Source organism: Loxodonta africana, chromosome 7 (genome assembly GCF_030014295.1).
Source record: "Loxodonta africana isolate mLoxAfr1 chromosome 7, mLoxAfr1.hap2, whole genome shotgun sequence".
Taxonomy (NCBI): domain Eukaryota; kingdom Metazoa; phylum Chordata; class Mammalia; order Proboscidea; family Elephantidae; genus Loxodonta; species Loxodonta africana.
In genome coordinates, this window is record NC_087348.1 from 74,590,828 (window position 1) to 74,614,640 (window position 23,813).

At 49.2% G+C, this 23,813-nt stretch overlaps 1 protein-coding gene across 7 annotated transcripts in view; it reads left to right on the forward strand.

Moving 5' to 3' along the window:
• The window catches only part of DENND2B (DENN domain containing 2B), a 219,348-nt gene that overhangs the window by 187,707 nt on the left and 7,828 nt on the right, over window positions 1-23,813 (forward strand). For 4 of the 7 annotated variants that reach the window (XM_064288460.1, XM_064288464.1, XM_064288461.1 and 1 more), the window contains 11 exons: window positions 4,830-4,892; window positions 9,049-9,200; window positions 10,807-11,022; window positions 11,984-12,080; window positions 12,663-12,707; window positions 13,734-13,918; window positions 14,958-15,067; window positions 15,301-15,370; window positions 18,709-18,786; window positions 19,536-19,676; window positions 22,628-22,776. In XM_064288460.1, coding sequence (XP_064144530.1) covers window positions 4,830-4,892; window positions 9,049-9,200; window positions 10,807-11,022; window positions 11,984-12,080; window positions 12,663-12,707; window positions 13,734-13,918; window positions 14,958-15,067; window positions 15,301-15,370; window positions 18,709-18,786; window positions 19,536-19,676; window positions 22,628-22,776 — 1,306 coding nt within the window. Of the gene's footprint in view, window positions 1-4,829; window positions 4,893-7,893; window positions 8,955-9,048; window positions 9,201-10,806; window positions 11,023-11,983; window positions 12,081-12,662; window positions 12,708-13,733; window positions 13,919-14,957; window positions 15,068-15,300; window positions 15,371-18,708; window positions 18,787-19,535; window positions 19,677-22,627; window positions 22,777-23,813 lie in introns of those variants that run through there. The other 3 variants (XM_064288463.1, XM_064288465.1, XM_064288466.1) reach the window with 2 other exon arrangements.

The window sequence follows — 23,813 nt, forward strand, 5'->3', positions numbered from 1 at the left end:
GAGAAGCTTGGATGCTTCTTAGCTAGGTGAACTAGAGTATAAAAATGGTGTGGAGGCGTCATCCAACCTCCTTGTCTAACCTCACGAGGCGGGGAGAAAGAGAATCACTATCAGCATCAGCCCAAGGCTGATTCCTGTGAGGTGGAGGTCAGACATACCTCCACCCTCCAACTAAATTTTAACACCAGCCATCCCTCCCACAACACTCTCTACTTCTCTGCTGGGTTCGTTAATTAGTTGCAATAGCCACACAGAACTCAAAGACAATACTCAGGATTATGGGGTTTATTCGGAAAGTAACAGTAACAGGAAGTAACAGGATCAGGAATGACTCAGGATACAGTTCTTTGATCAGGACATCTTCTCAGCCATGCATGCAGGCCTCTCTCTGGCCTTCAGCCTCTCAGCCTTTTGGCCTGGCCTCTACCCTGCTCAGGCAAGCGTTACAAAGCTCTTTAGCTCTGCCAGTAAGTGCACGGAGGCACCCTACCTGGCCAACAAGCCTCCTGCCCAAAGGCACTTAGCTCTTTCTTTCCATGGGTCAGCACACCCACCGTAGCTACCTTTTTCTGTGGGCCAGGAAGCCCACCGTGCCGTATCTCACCAGCCTCCTGGTTCCTGCTGCTACCGTTTCTCTGCCACTGCATCTCTCCTGTGTTACTGCACCCTCTGTCTGTCTCCTGGGTCTAGAAGGTTCTCAGTGCAGGGCCCCTAGTCAAAAGGACATGCTCCATTCCTGGCTCTTCTTTCTTGATGGTAGCGAGGTCCCCCCTTTTGCTCTCGGCTTGACTCTCTTTTTGAGCTGAATGGGATGGCCAACTGACCAGTCCCTTACACCAAACCAAACCCATTGCTGTTGAGTCGATTCTGACTCGTAATGACCCTATAGGACAGAGTAGGACTGCGCCATAGGACTTTCAAGGAGCAGCTGGTGGATTCAAACTGCAGACCTTTTGATTAGCAGCCTGAGCTCCTAACCAGGGTGCCACCAGGGTTCCACACACCTTATTTGCATGGCTCCACCCCCACAATATGGCCTTGGTGATAGAAACAATGCCGGAGATCAAATGATAGAATTTTGCAAGACCAACGACTTCTTCATTGCAAATACCTTCTTTCACCAACATAAACGGCGACTATACACATGGACCTCGCCAGATGGAACACACAGAAATCAAATTGACTACACCTGTGGAAAGAGACGAGGGAAAACCTCAATATCATCAGTCAGAACAAGGCCAGGGGCTGACTGTGAAACAGACCATCAGTTGCTCATATGCAGGTTCAAGCTGAAACTGAAGAAAATCAGAGCAAGTCCATGAGAGCCAAAATATGACCTTGAGTGTATCCCACCTGAATTTAGAGACCACCTCAAGAATAGATTTGACACATTGAACACTAGTGACCGAAGACCAAACGAGTTCTGGAATGACAAGGACATCATCCATGAAGAAAGCAAGAGGTCACTGAAAAGACAGGAAAGAAAGAAAAGACCAAGATGGATGTCAGAGGAGACTCTGAAATTTGCTCTTGAGCATCGAGCAGCTAAAGCAAAAGGAAGAATTGATGCAGTAAAAGAACTGAACAGAAGATTTCAAAGGGCCTCTGGAGAAGACAAAGTAAAGTATTATACTGATATGTGCAAAGAGCTGGAGATGGAAAACCAAAAGGGAAGAACACGCTCGGCTTTTCTCAAGCTGAAAGAACTGAAGAAAAAATTCAAGCCTCGAGTTGCAATAGTGAAGGGTTCCATGAGGAAAATATTAAATGATGCAGGAATCATCAAAAGAAGATGGAAGGAATACACAGAGTCATTATACCAAAAAGAATTAGTCGATATTCAAGCATTTCAAGAGGTGGCAGATGATCAGGAACCAATGGTACTGAAGGAAGAAGTCCAAGCTGCTCTGAAGGCATTGGCGAAAAACAAGGCTCCAGAAATTGATGGATCATCAGTTGAGATGTTTCAACAAACAGATGCAGCGCTGGAGGTGCTCACTTGTCTATGCCAAGAAATATGGAAGACAGCTTCCTGGCCAACTGACTGGAAGAGATCCATATTTATGCCTATTCCCAAGAAAGGTGATCCAACCGAATGTGGAAATTATAGAACAATATCATTAATATCACATGCAAGGAAAATTTTGCTGAAGATCATTCAAAAACAGCTGCAGCAGTATATCGACAGGGAACTGCCAGAAATTCAGGCTGATTTCAGAAGAGGATGTGGAACCAGGGTTATCATTGCTGATGTCAGGTGGATCCTGGCTGAAAGCAGAGAATACCAGAAGGATGTTTACCTGTGTTTTATTGACTATGCAAAGGCATTCGACTGTGTGGATCATAACAAACTATGGATAACACTGCGAAGAATAGGAATTCCAGAACACTTAATTGTGGTCATGAGGAACCTTTACATAGATCAAGAGGCAGTTGTTCGGACATAACAAGGGGATACCGATTGGTTTAAAGTCAGGAAAGGTGTGCGTCAGAGTTGTATTCTTTCACCATACCTATTTAATCTGTATGCTGAACAAATAATCCAAGAAGCTGGACTATATGAAGAAGAACGGGGCATCAGAATTGGAGGAAGACTCATTAACAACCTGCTTTATGCAGATGACACAATCTTGCTTGCTGGAAGTGAAGAGGACTTGAAGCACTTACTAATAAAGATCAGAGACCACAGCCTTCAGTATGGATTACGCCTCAACATAAAGAAAACAAAAATCCTCACAACTGGACCAATGAGCAACATCATGATAAAGGGAGAAAAGATTGAAGTTGTCAAGGATTTCATTTTACTTGGATCCACAATCAACAGCCATGGAAGCAGCAGTCAAGAAATCAAAAGACGCATTGCATTGGGTAAATCTGCTGCAAGGGACCTCATCAAAGTGTTGAAGAGCAAAGATGTCACCCTGAAGACTAAGGTGCGCCGGACCCAAGCCATGGTATTTTCAATCACATCATATGCGTGTGAAAGCTGGACAATGAATAAGGAACACCGAAGAAGAGTCGATGCCTTTGAATTGTGGTGTTGGGGAAGAATATTGGATATACCATGGACTGCCAAAAGAACGAACAAATCTGTCTTGGAAGAAGTGCAGTCAGAATGCTCCTTAGAGGCAAGCATGGCGAGACTGCGTCTTACATACTTTGGACATGTCAGGAGAGATCAGTCCCTGGAGAAGGATATCATGCTTGGCAAAGTACAGGGTCAGCGGAAAAGAGGAAGATCCTCATTGAGGTGGATTGACACAGTGGCTGCAACAATGAGCTCAAGCATAACAACGATTGTAAGGATGGCTCAGGACCGGGCAGTGTTTCGTTCTGTCGTGCATAGGGTCGCTATGAGTCGGAACCGACTCGACGGCACCTAACAACAACAACACCCCCACAAGGATGCCATCCACCTTATTTGTATTATGAGCAAGCTGTCGAATCCCCTTGGTGGGCCACAAGCACCTTATTTGCATAAAAATATTTGCATAGTCCCTTCCAATCATTTGCTTGAAGTTACAAGACCATGGCAAGAAAGGCCATGTAAAAGGAGTCCATCACATGGCATAGAGTTAGGGATTAGGGCTGAGATGGAGTGAAATTGGAGTTGTGGCATCTTCCTTAACTGCTCAGCTAGCTTCTGGATCTTTGGAGAATTATGTAGAGAGTAGGGGGAAGAGGAAAGGGTGCACAGGAAAGAGGGCAGGGGAGTGACCCAGACACATGGTAAGGAGTATACTGCATGGAGGTTTGGGTTTTATTCCATGCCTGTCGGGTGGAGGTGGAAATGGGTTTCAGAGTCTGGAGTTTGGACAGTGCCCTGCATGTGTTTTCCCTCCTTCATATCCCCGACAGCAGTCCAGTCTGAATTTCTAGGACCTGACCGGTCCACGGAGACTAGCAAGAAATACAAGGGAGAATATTTTATTTCTGTTAGATTCTGGTCATTTTAGCCTTTCTCCTCCCATAAAGACAGGCCCAAGAAGGACCCTTGTTGTCGAACTCTGATGTCAGAATCGCTTTTGCCTCAGATTGATCAGTGGCTCTGACTTCCCGGGAGCCCTCTCCCTGGCCTTGGCCCAGCCTGTACTCTGAGAGATTAAGGTTGTTTCTTGTGCCATTTAGGTTATCCAGCTCCTGTGCTGCCTCACTTTCACAGGGATGGAATGCAGCTTTGTTCTGAGAGTGTGATAACCGGCTGTGGAGGAGGCAGAGAGTACCCGTGCTAAATCTGCATGTGGGTACTAGCTAATTGGACTGGAGTTCCTTGTGTGTTAGAGATTGAGGGCCAGTTGGCCCAGACACTAACATGTCTTCTCTCTGAAGAGGGGATTTGAACGAGGGGCCTTAGCAAGTTTGCTGGCCTCCCTCCCACACTAGGCATGATGCCTGGGAAACTGGGGTGGGGCACTCCAGAACAGGCTGAGGTTTATCCTACTAATTTGCAGTAGAGAGGTTCAAAATGAGAGTTCTGTCTTGTTGCTTCCTGGAGCTGCTAATTCTTGCTTGTCCAAATTGACATTTGCCCCTGGAAGATGCAGTTATTCTACAAAGCCTAATAGTTATTTCCATTCTGAGCCTGACACTTAAAAATGCACCCAAGGAAGCAGCTTATTAGGGAGTTATGTGAAGTGGCCTCGGCGCCTGACCAAGGAGCCTGTGCTGCATTCCTGCAGAGATTCCCACTCCCATCAGCTAGCTAGGACTCAGGGAGAGCTTCCAGGAACTTGAGCAGGATACAAGCTGGGGACAGGGCCAGTCGGCCTGGACTGGAAAGCCTTTTGAACCTCCACTGTCTCTTGCCTTCTTCTCTCATTTGCCCCCAGGCTGGGAAAAACAGGAACGAAGGGCACCTACCAGGATGAAGAAGGAAATGAGGCAGCCAAGAGGTGCAACCCAGAGGACAATGCTGGTGCTGTTAGGAAATGGTGGCAAGGCAAAGCTTGGGGGTGGACAACAAGTGGCCCCTTAGAGCTCCCAACTGATGGGCTGTCCATTGCTGGGAGGAGTTGGGCCCTTATCCTGACCCTCTCTCTGCTGTGTGATGAGGGGAAGAAGCTGAAAACCAAGAGGAAGAACTGGTTGGAAGAGGGGAAGGTTGGGAGGGAAGCTGCAGGTCCAGAGCCCTAGCTGTGGATGTAGGCCAGGAGGCTTAGGGTTGGAGAAATGCTTAGTGCCTGTGCACATACACACCCCCTTCCCTAACTGGTTCTTCCACATGTGGTTAATGACCAGAGGAGCCTGGGAGAGAAGTGGGGCAGGGCTGGGTGGGGCTGGGCTCTGACAGTCCCCTTTAGAAGAGTGCAAAGCAGAAATTCTTGGCAATCCCCTTGTCCCTTATCTCATCAGCAAAGCTGGGAAAAGTTGAGACCTCTGGCTTCCCCATCTGGACTTTGATGAGATGGGGCTGCTTAGGGCCAAGCCTGCAGGGAAGAGGGCCTACCTCTTTATCCCTCTCCAAGGGCAGCGTAGACCTCCCTTGAGGAAGTTGGGCAGGAATGCAAGTGAAAGCCCTGTGGTCTGCTTGACTTCCTGCCAACAGTCTATGCCCCTGCTAAATTTTCGCCATGGTTCTCTTCTCAGCACTAATTTTTCAGCCTTCCGATCACTCTGCTCCTTCGTGGCAGTTCTGAACACTATTCCCCACCTTCCTTCTCTCCCCATTCTGAGCCATTGTCTTGGTGTTTATTTGTACTCAGCAGGTTCAGTTTAGTGGTGTTCTAAGACTCAGAGACTGCTTGGTTTCTGCACATCCCCATCCCCTTGGCACTGTTACTGCCCAGAGAGATTATTGAGGATATCTCTGAGACACCTCCAAAAGAGAGGAAAGGTCCAGGAAGTTGGGGATAGAGCAGGTGAACAAGGACTGTGAAGGGACCAAACTAAGGCTGAGGAGGCAAGCCTTGGGCTGGGGTCAGCAATCATTTTCTGGAAATATCAGAGAGGATGCTAAACATTGCTGGAGAAGAGAGAGGCTGGCGTTAAGGCTGAGTAGGAGTGGGCGTTTGAGGCTTTCCTGAAATCTAGTTTCCAGAGGTAGTTCTAGTCTTGAGAACCTCATGTTCCCAACTCTTTTCCTCCATGTCGTCATTACTGTGCGTTGACATTATACATCTTTTACTTCCCTGGGCCTCAATTTTCTACATCTTTTTCTTGGAACTTTGGGTTTTGTATCAATGCTCTGATGTGGGGGAAAGAAAAATGGGAGAACAGTGGGGAGGGAGAAAGGGAGGGAAGGAGGAAAAGAGAGTTAGCTTTGGGACACGTATCATGCCACTCAGAAGCTCTTAGGAAGTTTAGAAACACCTTTCTAAAGCAGTCATTCTTAATGGGAGAGGGGCGATTTTGCCACCACCAGGGGACATTTGGCAGTGTCTGGAGACATTTTTGGTTGTTGCTATAGTCATCTGGTGGATAAAGGCCAGAGTTGCTGCTAAACATGCTATAAATGTGCAGGGCAGTCAGCCATTATTCAGCCCAAAATGTCAACAGTGCTGAGGTTGAGAGACTCCAAGCTAAAGGAATTGAGGCAAGGCCTTCCTATAGGTTGGGGGATGATGATATGGACTCTGGCTGGTCATCCAGCCCAAGGAAGTTTGAATTCAATGAGCTTGTAATAAATGTTCTTCCTCCCGTGGTCTGGATAGTGATGCTCTGGTCCTATTTCAAGGGATCAGGAAAACTGTGTCCTGGCATTCTCCCATTCTTAATCCCTCTACCCGACCCCTTGCAGGATGTATGTTGGAGAGGAACCAACAAGTACAGAGTCCATCCTGACTCCTCCCTAAGTGCCCCACAGTGGGGTAGGCTGGAGACAAACATGCAGGGGATGCCAGATTTGATATTTGTATTCTTGAAGCAGGGCTGCTAAGGCCAGCTCTGCTTAGTCAGTGCTCTGGAATGGAGACAAGTCATTTTAATAGCATGAGTGTGTTACAGGAAAAGGTTGGCTCAATTGCTAGGGACTCTGCTTGGTGTTTGGGAATCAACTTAATCTAGTCTGAAATCCTTTCTCGACCCATCTTTGACTCTTAAATTTACAGAGATTTTCATTGCTCCTCTTGCAGTCTAATTAGCTGTGACTGAATTACCTCACCCTACTCCCTAAATTCATTGAGAGTAGTGAGTAGATAGGAGCCCTGGTGGTGCAGTGGTTAAGCGCTTAGCTGCTAACCAAAAAGTCGGCAGTTCGAACCCACCAGCAGCTCCGTGGAAGAAAAATGTGGCAGTTTGCTTCCGTAAAGATTCCGTAAAGCCTTGGAAACCCTATGGGGCAGTTCTACTCTGCCCTGTGGGGTTGCTATGAGTAGGAATTGACTTGATGGCAGTGGGTTTGGTTGGTTTGGAATAAGTAGATGGAGTCCCTGGGTGGTGCAAACTGTTAAGCGCTTGATTACCACCCAGAAGGTTGGCAGTTCGAACCTACCCAGAGGTGCCTAAGAAGACAGGCCTGGTGATCTGCTTCTGAAGAGTCACAGCCTTGAAAACCCTATGGAGCAGTCCTACTCTGCACACATAGGGCCGCCATGAGTCAGAATCATCTCAACGGCAGGTAACAACTACAGAAAGTAGATGCCACATTTTATAGAATCTCGGCTTTGGGAACTGACAAATCTGTAAGCATATAGGGATTGGTTTTTCTCCTGTGTCCTCTCCCAGCAGCCTTTTGCTTCTAGTCCTATAGCTCTTTCTTCTGCCTGTGCTCTGAGCTCCTCTGGGGTGTGAGGCACATTCAGAGTACTCTGTGGGACAGGCATGGGGGTCAGTGGTCACCCAGACTCAGTCCTGCTGCTCAGCAGTGAGGCACTGGAGTGAGCCATGCTTACCTCCAGCAAAGCCCTATTCTAGTCACTGGGCACTGGGTCTCAAGTCCCAAATGGTGATGGTAGGAGCCAGAGGTGGGGGGTAGGGGGCGGGATCCAGAAACACAAAGGAAAGGTGGGTCAGAGGGCTATATTCACCCTGAGTCCTCATGGACCTTGTCATTATGATTCTGTTGCCAGGATTTAGCCAGAACTGACCTGACTCCTATTCTTGTATTTAAGAAAAGTGTAGGCATGTGTTGGAGAGGAAGGAGCAGGAGGGTATGACTTGCGGGAAGGAGTATCTCTCAAAATTTTCTGCCCTTCAAGGGCGGGAACCGTATTTTGGATTCCTCTGAGATTTTCTGGTAGTGTCAGTATGGTACCTGCTGCCAGGGATTCTGGAAATCAGTATTGAAAAGCAAGAACCTCCTCACTCTCTGTAGCCCAGACTCTTTTCAAGGCTTTCTCATATCCCCTGTATCACAGGAGGAGAGTTTATTCCAAAAGGGAAGTCATGATCATTTTCTTTTTGCTAAGATCAGCAGTAGAGGAAATAGGCCAATAATGTAGTAAGAGGAATTAATCGAACAAATGATTACTGAGCACTTACACTTCATCATTGATCTGGGTGCTGGAGTTTCCTTAGTGAACAAAACAAAATCCCCAAAGACCTGCTGAGCCGTGTAACAGATGAGAGGGAGGTCTGGAAAAGCCCTGCTCCCTGGGGCTCCTTGGAGTTCTTTAAGAGTTCCTCTATACTCATCCCCAAATGTTGGTTCTCGGGAGTGGTCTGGAAACGGGACAGTTTTGTGGCCTCTGAAAGTCTCTCTTACCTTGAACTATTTATCTCGGTGGCTTTAGCAGCAGAGGGACGGGAGCCAAGGAAAGATTCCTGGTGTTGGCTTTGTCCTCTGGCTGGGCACAGGCAGGGGTAGCTGAGTCGGTCTTGTGCAATCCCTGAATTTATAAAGCAGAGGCCAGACAAGGCTGAGCAGAACTGGGGGTGGGGGGGTTCAGCTTCTGGACTTGGGGCCGGAATCTGTTTGTAGCCTCCCCACTGCAGACGGGCAACTGCATGACTCATGGGCTGAAGAGGCCAGGCAGAAACAATTCTCTTTGGTTGACAGGAATTCTGCTTATTTATGTGTATGTGTGTGCATGTGTGTGTGCGTTTGTGCGTGTGCGTGCGTATGTTTCCTTCTTCCCTTCTCCCCCTCCTCTAACTTTTCCCCTTCTGCAGGAGATCTGCCCAAGGAGAATCCATATGAGGATGTGGACTTAAAGAGCAGGAGAGCAGGACGAAAATCCCAGCAACTGTCTGAGAACTCCTTGGACTCTTTGCACAGGATGTGGAGTCCTCAGGACAGAAAGTACAACAACCCATCCAATCAGGTAATGGCAGCCCCAACTTGACCCTGTAGGGTCAGCACGAGGGCCACAATAAAGGCCTGTCCTCTCAAAGCTTAGGCTCAGCTCCTACTCAGGCTTTTTCTTTCACTAACGCCTGGCAGAGTTGGCCTCAGGAGAGAGCTCTGTACTTATGGATTTCTGGCATATTGAAACCCTTGTGGACAACTGAGTCATGCTCTTAGGGGTGTCCTATCCTGCCTTATTCTCCTCATTATATGAGCTCTGAGCTGCCAGGAATCCCTGCAGTCCCCTGTCTCATCATTATCTCGCCTCCCCTTCTGTGGGAAACAGGAAGATAGGGCCCTGGTTGGTCCTGTTTGGAGTCTTGGTATTCCCCAACTCTGGCAGAAATGATCTCAGTACTGGCATTTGAGGGCCAGGTATAGGCCCACGGGCCAAACTGGGAGAACGAGGCTGGTATCTACCAGACCTGGAGCCACTCCTATTGGAGGGAGTAAGAATTAATCTTCAGGACTGGACTGAGAGAAGACAGAACAAGAAGAAAGGTGAAAAGTCAAAGGAGGCCCTTAGAATTATGCTTAATCTGGTCCTGTACAGGGTGGACAGGAGGCAGGAGGATGGATGCTTTCTCTGACTTTTTTTTTTTCCTGAGGCCGTTTAACCTTACCCAGGCAACTCTTACTCTGCAAATGAAGAGACTTGGATGTTTTATAACAGTGAATAGAAATATAAAAGTATTTTTTTTCTGCCTTTGGAATGACGTGATTGTTTTTATAAAATGTTTACCTTTCTAATGTTCTCTGTTCAAACAGGCTTCCATTGAATTTGTACTGCCAGACTAATTGGGTGGAAGAGGAAATTAGGGGTGGGGAGGAAGGAGGATTTGCTGAAGAATGATGAGAGGCAATTCCGGATCTAGGCACCTGGTGGAAGGCCTGCAGTTTGCAGGGGCTTGTCTTCTAGCAGTGAGCAAGATCCACTCAGAATAAGGCACCCTGTGCTGAAGGGTGTCATTCTAGATGGAAGGAAGCAGAAAACAGATCAGGACTGGGGACAGGCACAGCCCAGGACTTTGTGGGTGAGAGAGCCACTTGAGTCTGAGGCCTGCCTTGCCCGGGCTTTGGCTGTCAGTGCCCAGAGCTGGCATGTTCTCCCTGGAAGAAGAGCAGGGCCACACTTCCAGGATCACCAAGCAGAGCAGGCTGGCATAAAGATTACAGCCCTCTGTAAGCAGAAGCCTTTTAGGACTGAATCAGAGGTGGGGAAGACTAACTCCATTTTCTAAGCTCAGTAATGGGTACAAGTCTAAGCTTTGTCCTGAAGCTCAGAATGAGTTCCTAGAATTCTCACGATGCCTTCTCGTTCCACTCAGATGAGAGCTTTCTTTTTTGGGGGCAGCAATATAGTTAAACTTCCTGTGGGAAAGCAGGTATCTAATCTAGCCCTGACCTATTGATTAACTGCCAAAGTCTTAAAAGAGAAAGCCAGGGTAGATAGAAACTCTAGGGCAGGGTTGAGGAGAGCCAGGCATGTCAGCCTGTGGCTTCTATGTCCAGGCCCCAGCAAATAGGTACTGGCCAAAGCATCTGTGGTGAGCCCCTCTTCCCTGCCCTCTCCTCCACGCTAGCTCTCCCCGAAACCCAGCAGCCAGTCCCTGCGCAGTGGAAACTGGTCAGAAAGGAAGAGCCACCGGTTGCCACGATTACCCAAGAGGCACAGTCATGACGACATGCTGCTGCTGGCTCAACTGAGCCTGCCGTCATCACCCTCCAGCCTCAATGAGGACAGCCTCAGCACCACCAGTGAGCTGCTGTCCAGCCGCCGGGCCCGCCGCATTCCCAAGGTAGCTTCCCCAGTTGGATGGAGCTGGGACTGTGCAGGTGGGCGGGCAGGCAGCCAGCTCTTCTCTTTCCTCCCTAATCTGGCACTGCATCCTCAATTCTCTTTGAATAAGCAGTGAAGTAAGCCTACTCACTGACCTCTCTTTTTCATCTAGTTTTAGTTTCCCCTTCTTATCAACAGAGATGCATTAACTGATTCTTGGGGCTCAGATGTTAGAGGACGAAAAGGCTAGCTTCTGTCCCTGGGAGCTCTCCATGTGATTGGGTGGATGGGAACCAGTCCTTGGGAGGCTCCGCATTAGTGAATCCAGTAACACGTGAGTGTGAGTTTTGGCATCTCCCTGCACACATGAACATTTCCAGGCTGTTAAGGACCCAGGATTCAAACATGAGTCTTCCTTTCTATAATGTGCAGAATTGAGACTTTGCAGCATTGATTTGCATATATAGGCAGCCAGGCTCAAATCCCCAGCCCAAACCGCAGGATTTAACCAAATGGTATTTTTAGCCTGCAAACAATGCTGTGGGTGTATTGGGAATTTAGCTTCTTCCTGTCAGGGCCCAGGTTTTATAGCCCAGAGGGGAAAGGCTGGAATCCTTGTTCCTGTTTTTACTCCAGAAGAAGCTCTTTGTCCCAGTTGGTTCAGTGACTCCTGGGACCCAGGAGTTCCCATCCTGTCTAGCTTGATCACAGTTCCTCCCTCTGGGGAGCTAACTTTAGTGTCCTTGTCTTGAGGCAGGAGACCACTCAGGGGACTAGCAGATGGAGAGCTATGAGGCAGGGCCCGTGAGTTTCACTTAGGATTAGTCCTGTAGGGAGACCAGTAATAATAAGCCTAGTGGGTGAAGGGAGGGCAGAGAGCTTGCACCAGTAAGGGAAAGGATGGGCCCCTAATTAGCCTTCTTGGAAGCAGGGGCAGCTGGCGCTAGGGTTACCTCACCCTTCCTGCTTTTCTCACGCAGCTTGTCCAAAGAATTAACTCCATCTACAATGCCAAGAGGGGAAAGAAGAGGTTAAAAAAGCTGTCTATGTCCAGCATTGAGACAGCATCACTGAGAGGTAGGCTTGATGCCTGAGCTAGTTCAGGTGTCTGGGACCCTTGGGCATTAGAAATAGGGAGAGGCATGGACTGGCTTCTGTGGGCCAATTGCAGGGTTCTCCTGCCTTCCAGGAGGGTAGAGCCCTGCCAGGAAGTGGCCATGTAGGAGGGAGGCCAGAGAGGGACATACAACCCTGGGATGGGTTAGTTCAGGCTTTGGGCTATGAGGCCCTGAGTAGGGAGGTGGGTGTGGGAATCTGCTTCTGGCAAAAAGAAAGGCCAGACTTACTGAGTTTTGTGGCCTGTTTCCCATTTCAACTCCTTGCCTCTGGGAGGCAGAACGCTTGTGTTCCAAGCCTGTAGGCCTCTCTGCTGGCTCAGCCTCCAGCTCAGGCTCTCAGCTTCCCCCAGATCAGGAGCCGATAAGAGTTTGTATAGATTCGCACCCACAGCCTGCCTTCTGAGGGACCCTGGTCATGGGCCTGTAGGAACCGAGACTAGATACTGATCCTTCCCTCACGAGAAGAGTTGGGAGGGGGACATGGAAAACATTTGCTGTGGGGCAGTGGCTCAGCAAGCATGCACTCCTGTTGCTTTTCCAGATGACAATAGTGAGAGTGAGAGCGACTCTGACGACAGGTTCAAAGGTGAGCACGGCTCTCCAGGAGCACAGAACCCTTTCTCAGCTCTAGCTGCGGGGAATCAGTCTTCCCTGCTTTGCACATGTGGTTCCAGTGTCCCAATCTGCCTGGTTTGGAGAGTCAACAGGCAGGCAGGATACCAGGCCAGGAGAGCAGGGAGCTCTAGGGAGTCCATTCTTATAGTAATTGGAGCTCAGCCCTGTAAGGTTAAATCCAAAATCTCTCTTTGCCCAGATTTAAGGCTGGTGACCCTGATCATACTCTCCCAAGCCATTGCTCATGGGAGTTGGGTGCTAGATTTGAGTGGTAAATCTGTGACGCTGGAGGGTTCAGAAGATCACAGGTACCTCTTCTGGTTGTAAGAAATGTGCCATAAACTGAGAAAACTGGTCCTCTGGAGACCCTGAGGCCGCCCATCTCCCTAACCCTTAAAAAGGAGGACTGCCGCTTCCTTGAAAAGGTTCTGAGACCCTCATATTCCAGGGGCCTTGGACAGATTTCTGCGCTTTTTCTATTGGGAAACCCTGCCTAGGCGTCCTTAGGTGGTTAAAGTATATGCGCGCTTGTTCCCTCCTTCCCTTCTCCCCTGGATCCACCAGGCAAGTGGGCAAGCGGACCTTGGACCTGGGGACAGAGACAAAGGGCCCAAGTCCGAGGAGTCTGGTAGGGTCCCAAGGATGAAGGCTTTATCCATGTATATGCTTTGTATATGTCCTATTGGCATGGAAGCAGAGACGGGGTGGAGTGGTTACCAATGATACATCTCTGGGTTTGCCTGGCCTAGGTGTTCCTATTGGCTTCAGCTCAGCCTTCAGAAGCTCCAGGAGAACCAGGCAGTAGCTTCTTATGTTAAGGGCAGTATTTGTGCAGGCGTAGACACCTCGCTCTTGCCACTTCTCCCCTAGACAAAACTGGGAGAGCGTGTCAGACTAGGCTCATACAATTACAGGAGATCACAGAGGGGGAGCCCCGAGCCAGGGGCTGAGGGGGCCTAACATGGGGATAATGAGGGTCCAGTCTGCTTGTCTGCAGCTCACACACAGCGCCTAGTCCACATCCAGTCAATGCTGAAGCGTGCACCCAGCTATCGGACACTGGAGCTGGAACTGCTCGAGTGGCAGGAGCGGGAGCTTTTTGAGTACTTTGTGGTGGTGTCCCTCAAGAAGAAGCCATCCCGAAACACCTACCTCCCTGAAGTCTCCTACCAGTTTCCCAAGGTGAGGCCGTCTCTCTCCCATCTTCCCAACCCTGCTCCTCCATCATCTTCTGCCTGCCTGGCCCATCTGATGATGAAGAGAGATTCTGTTCCTGCCATAGCTACTCACCTAGCCACAACAGCCCTGAGCTTGGTTCCTTGTAGCCAAGAGGAGAGAAGGGGGCCTTGAGAAGTTGTGGGTTTGGGCCAGTGCTTATTCAGAGGATGAGGTTGTACTCAGAATAAGCCCTATAAGGGTCCCCAGAAGAGCCCCAGCTACTTATGTTCTCTCTTTTTAATAACTTTATTGAGATAGAATTTTCACATCATATAATTCACCCATTTAAAGTGTACAATTCATTGGTTTTTTAGTATGGTACAACTCTGTAGTTATACAGCCATCACCCCAATCAATTTTAGAACATTTTCATTATCCCAAAAAGAAATCCTGTACCATGAACAGTCATTTCCCATTGCCTTCACCCACCTTATTTGTTATATTTTCGCTGCTCGCCACCAGACAGCCAGCCTGGCCTCTCCTCTCCTTTAACACCCAAGCCCTTTCTCTGCTATTGTTTCTGCCAGGAATGCTCTGTCTGCAGCTCTTCACAGCGCCACCGACTTTTTCTCATTCCTCAGTCTCTGTTCAGATACCACCTCCTTCGGAAGGTCTTCCCAGACACCCTAAAGTACTGCTGCCCCCCCCATCTGCCTGGTTCTCTGTCACATCACCCTGCTTATTTCCTTTGTAGCACCCTCTGAAATTTTGTTGTTCATTATCTCACTCTCCTGACCAGAATGTGCAGGGAACAGGGACCTTATCTACTTTGTTTTATAATGGTGGCCACAGCACAGGGCCCAGTGCCAGATACCACCTAGGGAGCACTTAAAAAATTAGTGGGTATTTATTGAACAAATGATGATTCAGACCCCTCTGTAAGAATCACAAGTGGGATAACGGTTTCTGAGAGGCATGCCAGTTGGTAGGATGGCATCTGGGGCTCTCAAGGGACGTTCCATGTCATCTCCCATCTCTTCTCCTCATATTCCTCTTCCTACAGCTGGACCGACCCACCAAGCAGATGCGGGAGGCAGAGGAAAGGCTCAAGGCCATTCCCCAGTTTTGCTTTCCTGATGCCAAGGACTGGCTCCCTGTATCAGAGTATAGCAGGTGAGGCATGCCCAGGCCTGGCTGGAGGGAAATGGGGGCATAGCTTCTTCATTCCCATACAATGGCCAACAGAGTGAGGCCCACCCTAGTCCAGACCTCTTCTTTTACAGCAACCTGGCCCTCCACTGTCTCTCCCCCTGGGATGACAGTATCTGTTTTCAGGGACTATGCCCTGGGGACTTGCTTTGGGTCCTCTGATAACTTCCCTGATGCCAGGCCCTTTCCTGTTCCAGTGAGACCTTTTCTTTCATGCTAACTGGGGAGGATGGCAGCAGACGCTTTGGCTACTGCAGGCGCTTACTGGTGAGTAAGGCATTTAGTCTTCGAGGGCTGCTGGGCAAGGAATGGGACAGGGTGTTTGTATATATGTGTGCCTCTCTGCAACTTCAGCTTATATGAAAACCTACATTCTGCTCCCTTGTCCTGAGGCTACCCCACCCCTCCACATATAGTCACAGTTGGTACACTCCTGGGATCACAGGGCTCAGAGTGGCCCCTCTGATTGGGCCTCAGCATCTAAGATTATCTGCAGTAAAGAGAGGGAATGAATCACCTTTTACTGGGCTGCTTTTTTTTTTTTTAGCCTTTCTGTACTTTATTGTTGTTTTTCATTTTTCTTGGACTCCTGGACTCTAACTGCTGGTCAGGGACTCTGGAGGATCTTATTACCCTAACAGCATGTGTGCGTGATCAGACTGCAGTAGAGGACAATCTTCCTTATACCACACCTGTCTAGCCTGCTGTGGGGAAGTGTCTTGTCCATAGTCGGCTAAGGCTAGAGGCTGAGCGGGGACAGAAAAGTACCTTCCATGGTATTCTGGGAGAGATATCTTGAATACAAGAGAAAATGACTAGGTTTTGAAAACATAAGCCATTTTTAAAGAGAGAATCCCTTTCCCATTTCTCTTTCCATTAGCCCTGAGGAGTAGGTGAGGTGGAGGCAAACAGAGCTTGAGAGAGAGCAGGGACCAGTGCCTGGCCCCTGCTGCATTCTTTCTTGGAGGTTGCCAGGGATATTGTAGGCTTGGGTTGTCCACATTGTTTTGGGGTTTGTAGGCCTTAGCAAAGGAGCCCTAGTGGTACACTGGTTAAGTGCCTGGCTGCTAACTGAAAGGTCAGCAGTTTGAACCCACCAGCCACTGTGTGGGAGAAAGACTTGGCAATATGCTTCCATTCAGACTACAGCCTTGGAAACCCTATGGGGTAGTTCTACTCTGTCCTATAGGGTCGCTATGAGTCAGAATCAACTTGGCAGTACACAACAACAGGCCTTAGCTGGTGAAGGCCTCACTGGATACCAGACTAGGAGCAGATGAGGGGGATCTAGGCAGGCATAATGTATAGCAGGGAGCCCAAAAGGATTCCAGACCAATCATTCATGTACTATTCATTCATTCAGAAGCACTTATATACCTGTTAGGTGTTAGGCAACATACTGAAGGCACATAAAGATGAGTTAGACATGGATGTTTGGTAAGATAGGGTCAGCGAAAAAGAGGAAGACCCTCAATGAGATGGATTGACACAGTGGCTGCAATAGTGAGCTAAGGTATAACAATGATTGTGAGGATGGCACAGGATCGAGCAGTGTTTTGTACTGTCGTACATAGGGTGTCTATGAGCTGGAACCAACTCGAAGGCACCTCACAACAGCAATAGTAGGAGAGGTAGAACTCTCTCAGCTAAGAAAGGAAGAGCAAAGAGAGTAAACTTCTAATGGAAACAGTTAAACACTCAGCTGCTAACTGGGAAGTTGGTGGTTCAAATGCACCCAGAGGCACCTTGGAAGAAAGGCCTGGTGATCTCCTAAAAGATTACAGCCATTAAAAACCCAGTGGAGTGCAGCTCTACTCTGTAACACATAGGGTCACCATGATTTGGAATTGACTCAATGGCAACTTTTTAAAATCATGTTTCAGGCTAGGTGCTACAAGTATGTTATTTTCTTTAATCCTTGCAATAGCCGATGAGATATTACTATCTCCCTTCTATAGATTAGGAAACAGACTGAAAGATAGAGTGACTTGCCCAAGATCACACAGCCAGTGAGGGACAGAGCCACGATTGATCCCAGTTCCTTTAACACCAAGTCTGGTACTCTTGGGTCACCCCAAAGGGTAGTCTGGATTCTCAGATATTTGCATATAGAATGCCCAGTGAGTGGGGCTAAGGAAATTTGGAGCAGTACAGATGCCAGGTGGGAGCCAGGCAGAGGCCAGCACATTCTTGGGTCACCAGGGTCTGAAGAGGAGCTTTCCAAAGGTTGCCTCGCAGGAGCATAGATGAAGCAGAGCTGCTCCTTTGCAGCGGGCCTGCTGCCCCCAGGGAAGACTGTGTTTGTCCTGGCGTGCTCAGAGAGGGCCTGGGCTGGGTCCCCGCCAAGGGGGCTGGCACTAGCTCGGCATTCCTGCAGATTGGACACAATGATTCTAACCCAAATCCCACATACTTGATTTAATCACTTGGGGCTTTAGAGGAGGTGGGGGAGAGGGAAGGAGAGAGGAGTGAGTTTCAGGCCTAATATGGACAAAAACAGATTCTGCCTTCTCTTTAGATCTGTGACGTGTGGCCAGCAGGTTTGGAGACTGAAATAGCCCCATCTGCATTTGCTTAGCAGCCTGCATGAGGGGCCAGCACCTGCTGCTCTGCTCCCTCCCCACCCAGCCTTGCCAGGCACTCAGGTCTCTGAGCCCAGAGGCAGCCATAAGAGCCTTGCCACCCCCTTGCTGGAGGAATGGATGGACTCACCCCAGCCTGCACATGGGGCTGCAGGCCAGGGGAGCTCTCAGTACAAGTCTCCTTCTCCAACTACCTACCTTTCACATCCCCTTTTTCGTTGTTCTCCTTTACTCCATAGCACAGCTCTGTCCTATGTCTCTGTGTCCCCTCTCTCATGCTTTAGAGGTAAGACAGCAAAAATAGACATATCCTGACCCCACTTTTAGATATGTGACCTTGGGCAAACTGCTTAATCTTTCTGAACTCAAGTTTCCTCATCTATGAAATGGGAATAATAATGCCTGTCCCAGAAGTCTTTTGTCAAATACTAAGCCCAGGACTCAGAGTAAACAAAGTAGCTCCCTTGCCTTGCCTATTTTCAGTTTGCCTTCTAAGAATAGGGGGGTGGTGGGGAGTAGGGGGTGGCCAGGGAAGGCAGAAAAGAGCAGCCCAAAAAGGGACGTTTTGCAGAATATCCCCTCGGAAGGGGCATCAGGCTGCATGGCTTGCTCATAAGAATGTACACAAGTCCCTGTCATTACCGTTGCCTCCCCTGGAATCCCAGCCTTAGGGATGTAGATCCACAAACCGCCCTATAGCCTCTGCCAGAGTGCTTCATCCTTTGCCAATCTGTCACTGTCCTTCTGGGGTAGAAGGATGGAACCTGTGTCAAACTTGGCAGGAACTGAAGCATCTTGGGCTGGAAGACCTAGCATTGGCTGAGGCCTGTCCCTAAGGAGCAGCAGCCTTTCCTTTTGGGCCTGGTTGGGTACAGAAGTCTAGAAGAGGCATGAGTCTTCCTCTGCTAGGAAGAGAGGGGGCCTGAGGACCTGTCCATAGTCCTCAGTCCCCAGGAAAAGGAGCCAGGTATGGTAATCAAGCATTCTCTGTGTCCCTCCCTCCTCCTCTTTGCTCCGGCCCAGCCAAGTGGGAAAGGGCCTCGGTTGCCAGAGGTATACTGTGTCATCAGCCGCCTTGGCTGCTTCGGTCTGTTTTCCAAGGTAAGAGGGCTTCTGGCTTGCTTCCCTTCCCCTCACCCCAGCTGACAGCTCCCATAGGAATCTCTGCAGCCAGCTTAGATGAGAAAACCACCTGTGTGTGTGTATGTGTGTGAGAGACGAGGAAGACAGAATGGAAGAGCAAGTACAAGCTAGCTCTCTGACGCCTTCCTTATTCCCAAGCCTGGCTCTCCACCTAGCCAGCTGGCATTTCCTCAGCGTTAGCACTGTCAGGGAAACCCTGGTGGCGTAGTGGTTAAGTGCTACAGCTGCTAACTTAAAGGTCAGCAGTTCAAATCCACCAGGTGCTCCTTGGAAACTCTACGGGGGCAGTTCTACTCTGTCTTACAGGGTCGCTATGAGTCAGAATCGACTCGACAGCAACAGGCTTGGTTTTGGTTTGAGCACTGTCGGTGTCTGCTCACCATAGGCAAAGCCAGAGTCCTTGGGGACAGAGACTACCTTGGGAGAGCCAAGAGTGCCCAGAGAGCCGGTTCTGAGGTGATATTTCCTTTGCTCTGCTGCTCAGCTCCTGAGGACTGAGGCAAGTACCCACTAGAGAGCAGAGTAGGCACTGAGTGTTCAGAAAGGGGGAAGGGTAAGGTGTGAAGATCCAGGCAAGACAGCCCTCCTGTCTGCCAGCTTCTGGCTCAGGCTTATCAGTTGCCAGGCTGCCCTCTTCTCTGCCCAGGAGGTGGGGAAGGGCAGTGCCCTGATGCCCCTCCTCTTCATGCTGCTGGCTGTGGGCATAGGTCCTAGATGAGGTGGAGCGCCGGCGTGGGATCTCTGCTGCCTTGGTCTACCCTTTCATGAGAAGTCTCATGGAGTCGCCCTTCCCTGCCCCTGGGAAGACCATCAAAGTGAAGACATTTCTGCCCGGTGCTGGTAATGAGGTAAGAATTGCCGTCGCCGCTTCTCTCAGGCTATTGGCTTGGGCTAGAGTAGGACCTGCCAAGTCAAGGTCACAGTCTCCAGGAGGTACAGAGCGTAGCCCTGTCCTCGTCCACCATGTCTGAACACTTAATAAATAGGCCTGAAAAAGGGAATGATGAAATTGTAAATGTTGCCCTGCCCTTCCACTCCCCTGAGGGGCCTTGCCTGACAAACCCCAATAACTGTTTGGACTAAACTGCACTCCCTCTACCCTCCTTTCATTCATTTATCAGGTATTTTCTGAATACTCATTATGTGTCAGGGATTGTGCCAGACCCAGGGACACAGCCATGAAGTTAAAGAGGGACACAACCCCTGTCCTCATGGAGTTTATATCTAGTGGGAGAGACTGGTGTTGAATAAATACTTCTACATATAAAAAACCAAACATATAAACAGAATAATTTGTAAATGTGCTAAGTGTCAAGTGAAAACACAGAAAATCAGGGGATCTGCTTTAGATTAGGGGGTCAGGGAAAGCCCTCTTTGAGAAAGTGAAATTTTACCAGATGAGTGAGTAGTAGTCAGTCAAATGAAGTGGGAGGAGGGAAACTGAAAGAGGAGGGTATGGGCGAAAGAAGGTTATTCCAGGTAGAGGGAAGAGCATATATATCTGTGAGTGGAGTGAGCTGGGAAGTGATGTAGTAGAAATGGATGAAGAAGTATAAAGAGAAGCTTGTCTGTGAAGGGAAATAGGGAACAGGGCAGTGGCTGAAAGGAAATATGCAGCCAGGAGAGAATTTTTTAGGGATGGTTGGCTGTTGGTGAAAGCCTAGCAGAGGCAGAGGTTAAGAGGCAGAAAAGGGAGGGGTAACCAGAGGAGCTGTGTCACTGAGAAGGCACCATGGTGGGGTACGTGGAGGGATTGGCTTTTGTTGGGAGAGAAGGACACTTCCTCTTGTGACAAGAAGGGAGGGTAGTAGTTTGTAGATTTTGGATTCCCATTAAGGAGCAGAGCAGGCACTGAGTAATCAGGGAGTGGGGAGGGTAAGGTACAAAGATCCAGGCAAGGCAGCCCTCCCATCTGCCAGCTTCTGGCTCAAACTGCTCAGTTGCCAGGCTTCCCCCTTCTCTGCCCAGGAGGTGGGAAAGGGCAGTGCCCTGTTGCCCCTCACTAGCTTTGTTTCTCATCACTCTGCCTTCAGTTACTTACTTTTCCTTGAATACTAAACCCTACTTCTTTTGCCTAGAAGACGCTTCCCTTCTTTTCTAGTTGTACAATCCAGGTCCAGCATCTTGTCATCTGTGATGCTTCCCTGACCCCTCCCCACCCCAGATAAGGTTGGGCTCCCTTCCTAGATGCCCTCCCAGCCCCCAGTACGGATGTTAATCATACCTTACCTCTGCCATGACACCAGTCACACAGGCTGTGGTTTTTCAGGCTCATTAAACCCACCTAGACCACAATCTCCTTGAGGGCAGGGATGAATGACATGTGAGCTGCCTGTGTGAATTCTCAATCCCTGGAGGGAGGCTGGACCCAAGGGTAGTAGGAGCTGTGGGCTGTGTGCTGGAGAGCAGGGCTTGTTGGGCTGCATGTAGGCCTTTCAGGAAGGAGGATGACGGGAGATTGACTGTGATGACTTCTAGGGGGTGGTGTTGGGCAGGAACAGGTATGTAACTGCAGTATGGTATATTCTTCCAGTGCACAGTCACTGAGCATTTTTGGTGTACCCAGCATGGTGCTAATCACTGAGCTTCCTGGGAGTTCACAATCTGGGGGAAGAGACAGAATTGTAAATAGATCCTTGCAGTGACTTGTGCTTTTTCATGCTTTTTTGGGGCCCAGAAGGATGAATGGTGAGCTAGGAGTTAGAACTTCTTCACTTTCCTAGTCCCTGAGGACCAAATGAGATGATGTGGAGTGAAAAAAAAAAAAAAAAGGAGTAAAAGCCCCTTGAAAAGAATTAGCTCTGATACCATAGGGCTGTAAGAGAGAATGAGTTTCTCACACTAGTACTCAGGAGGCCTGTGCATCCATGCTGCTCACATGTGCTGAGTGACCAAGAATGGGACTAGGGAGCCTCCAGTGACAGCAGCTTTAGCAGGGCCTGAGCCTTAGCAGTTTTTCCCCTGCTGCAGTTCTATCTTTTGGTTTCAGTTGCTCTCCTCCACCCACATGACTGCCCCCAGGGAAGCGGAACTTTTGAGCTTTAGCACAAACTTTGGGAGCAGCCCTGTGACCCCTTTGGAGGAGGGATAACTAGACCTGGCTCTTGTCAAGAAAGTCCTCCTTCTTGGCAAGGCTGTGGAATAGCCAGTTCTTTCCTTGTGTTTTCCTTGTCCCTGGCACTGGGACACTGAGAGGGTTGATAGAGATAGATGCAAGGATGGCAGGACAAACTTAGCCTCTGGAAGGAAATTCTTTCTACCAGGAAAGGGAGAGGCATGGCAACAAGGACACCAGTATTACCTTTTCAGAGATACCTGAGAACAGAGTCCTGGAATGCTGAGGTGTTGCCTTTCTATGGCCTGGAGAACGATGATAGATTGTGGGGTCTGGCCAGCATGGGGAGTAGGACATTTGCCTGAGAGATGGGCAGGAGGGTGGGGAGGGCCCTACAGATAAAGCAGTGCTTTTCTCAACCTCCTCATCTGTAAGAGAAGTCAGGTCTCTTTCTCCCTTTCCTGAGATTCTGATGTCCCCTCAGCTTCTTTGTTCTGGAGCCTTCCCCACTTTCACAGTCAGCCCTTTCACCCACACACAGGTTGGGTATGTGAGTGCCATGGGAACAGAGCTGTAGTCTAATGAGATGAGGAGACTGGGCCTTATTGCATAGTAGGGTAGATTAGAGACCTTGAAAAGAGAGGGTGGGAAGGGGAAGGCAGCCTACAACTGCTTTGTGGAGGGACCCCGGGGTGGCACACACCTGGCCTGCCTTGGCCCAGTTTCCTCATCACTCTCCTGCAGGTGTTAGAGCTGCGGCGGCCCATGGACTCCCGGTTGGAGCACGTGGACTTTGAGTGCCTTTTTACCTGCCTCAGCGTGCGCCAGCTCATCCGAATCTTTGCCTCACTGCTGCTGGAGCGCCGGGTCATTTTTGTGGCAGATAAGCTCAGGTATGGCCCAGGAGAGCAAGAGGGGAAGGCGCATTCACTAATTAATTCAACAAGTATTTATGAGCCCTAATATGTGCCCAGGTTCTGTGATATTAGTATGTAGGGTGCCTGTGTGTATTTACATTGTGAGATAAAGATCAAATGGAGAGGGAAAGGTTAGCATACCCCCTGGAAAGAGAGGGTGGTTGAGGGAGTTTGAGAACAGAGGAGATGGCAGGATTGAGAACCCAATGAAGGACTTGACCTGAGGGATGAGGAGGGACACTTCTTCCTTTGCAACGATTTCCGGTTTGTGGCCGCATTTCCTCTGGAGGGGAGGCAAGGCCGTCTTTGTTGAATGCTGAGTTTGAGGAGAGTGATGAACTCTGGGAAGAACCACTGTGAGGAAGGAGCAAGGACACTGACAAGGGATAGTGTGAGCACTGCTGAGTCACCCAGTGAGGGACCAATTGGGGTGTCACCTAAAGAGGCAATTAATTGGAGTGACCCAGGGCTGGGCGTTTGTTGGGAAGTTATGGAGAAGGATGGGGTGAGGGTGCTGGGGAGGAGATTGGTTGCAGGAAGGTTTGCCAGTGAAACTAGGAAAGAGAAAGAGAAAATGTCCAGGGACTGGAGGTGCCAGTGAGGTGGGAGAACTGGGTAGAGAAATTAAGAAAAGAGCTGGATAAATCATAGTTTTTGTCCAGAATGTTGGCATTTGTGGTTTTAGAGGTAGAGGAGTTCCAGGTATCGACAAGGTCTGGTTGTGGCCTTAAAAAGGTGTCAGGGTGAAGAGGTGATAGTGATTGGACCTGAGGTGGTCAGGCAGGAAGAAGCCAGAGCTCTTCTAGGCAGCCAAGGCTTAAAGAAAAGTACATGTTGGGGCTGGGTCAGGCTGGGAGAGGATGGGATCTTAGGGAGTCATTATATCTTCTTATTGTCATTAAGTAGACATTACACTACTTGCTGTTTGCCATAACGTATGCCTGGTGCTGAGATGAGGGCCAGTAAAGAAAAATCTTCCTAATAAGCCCAGGATCCCAGGGGTACCTCTTTCT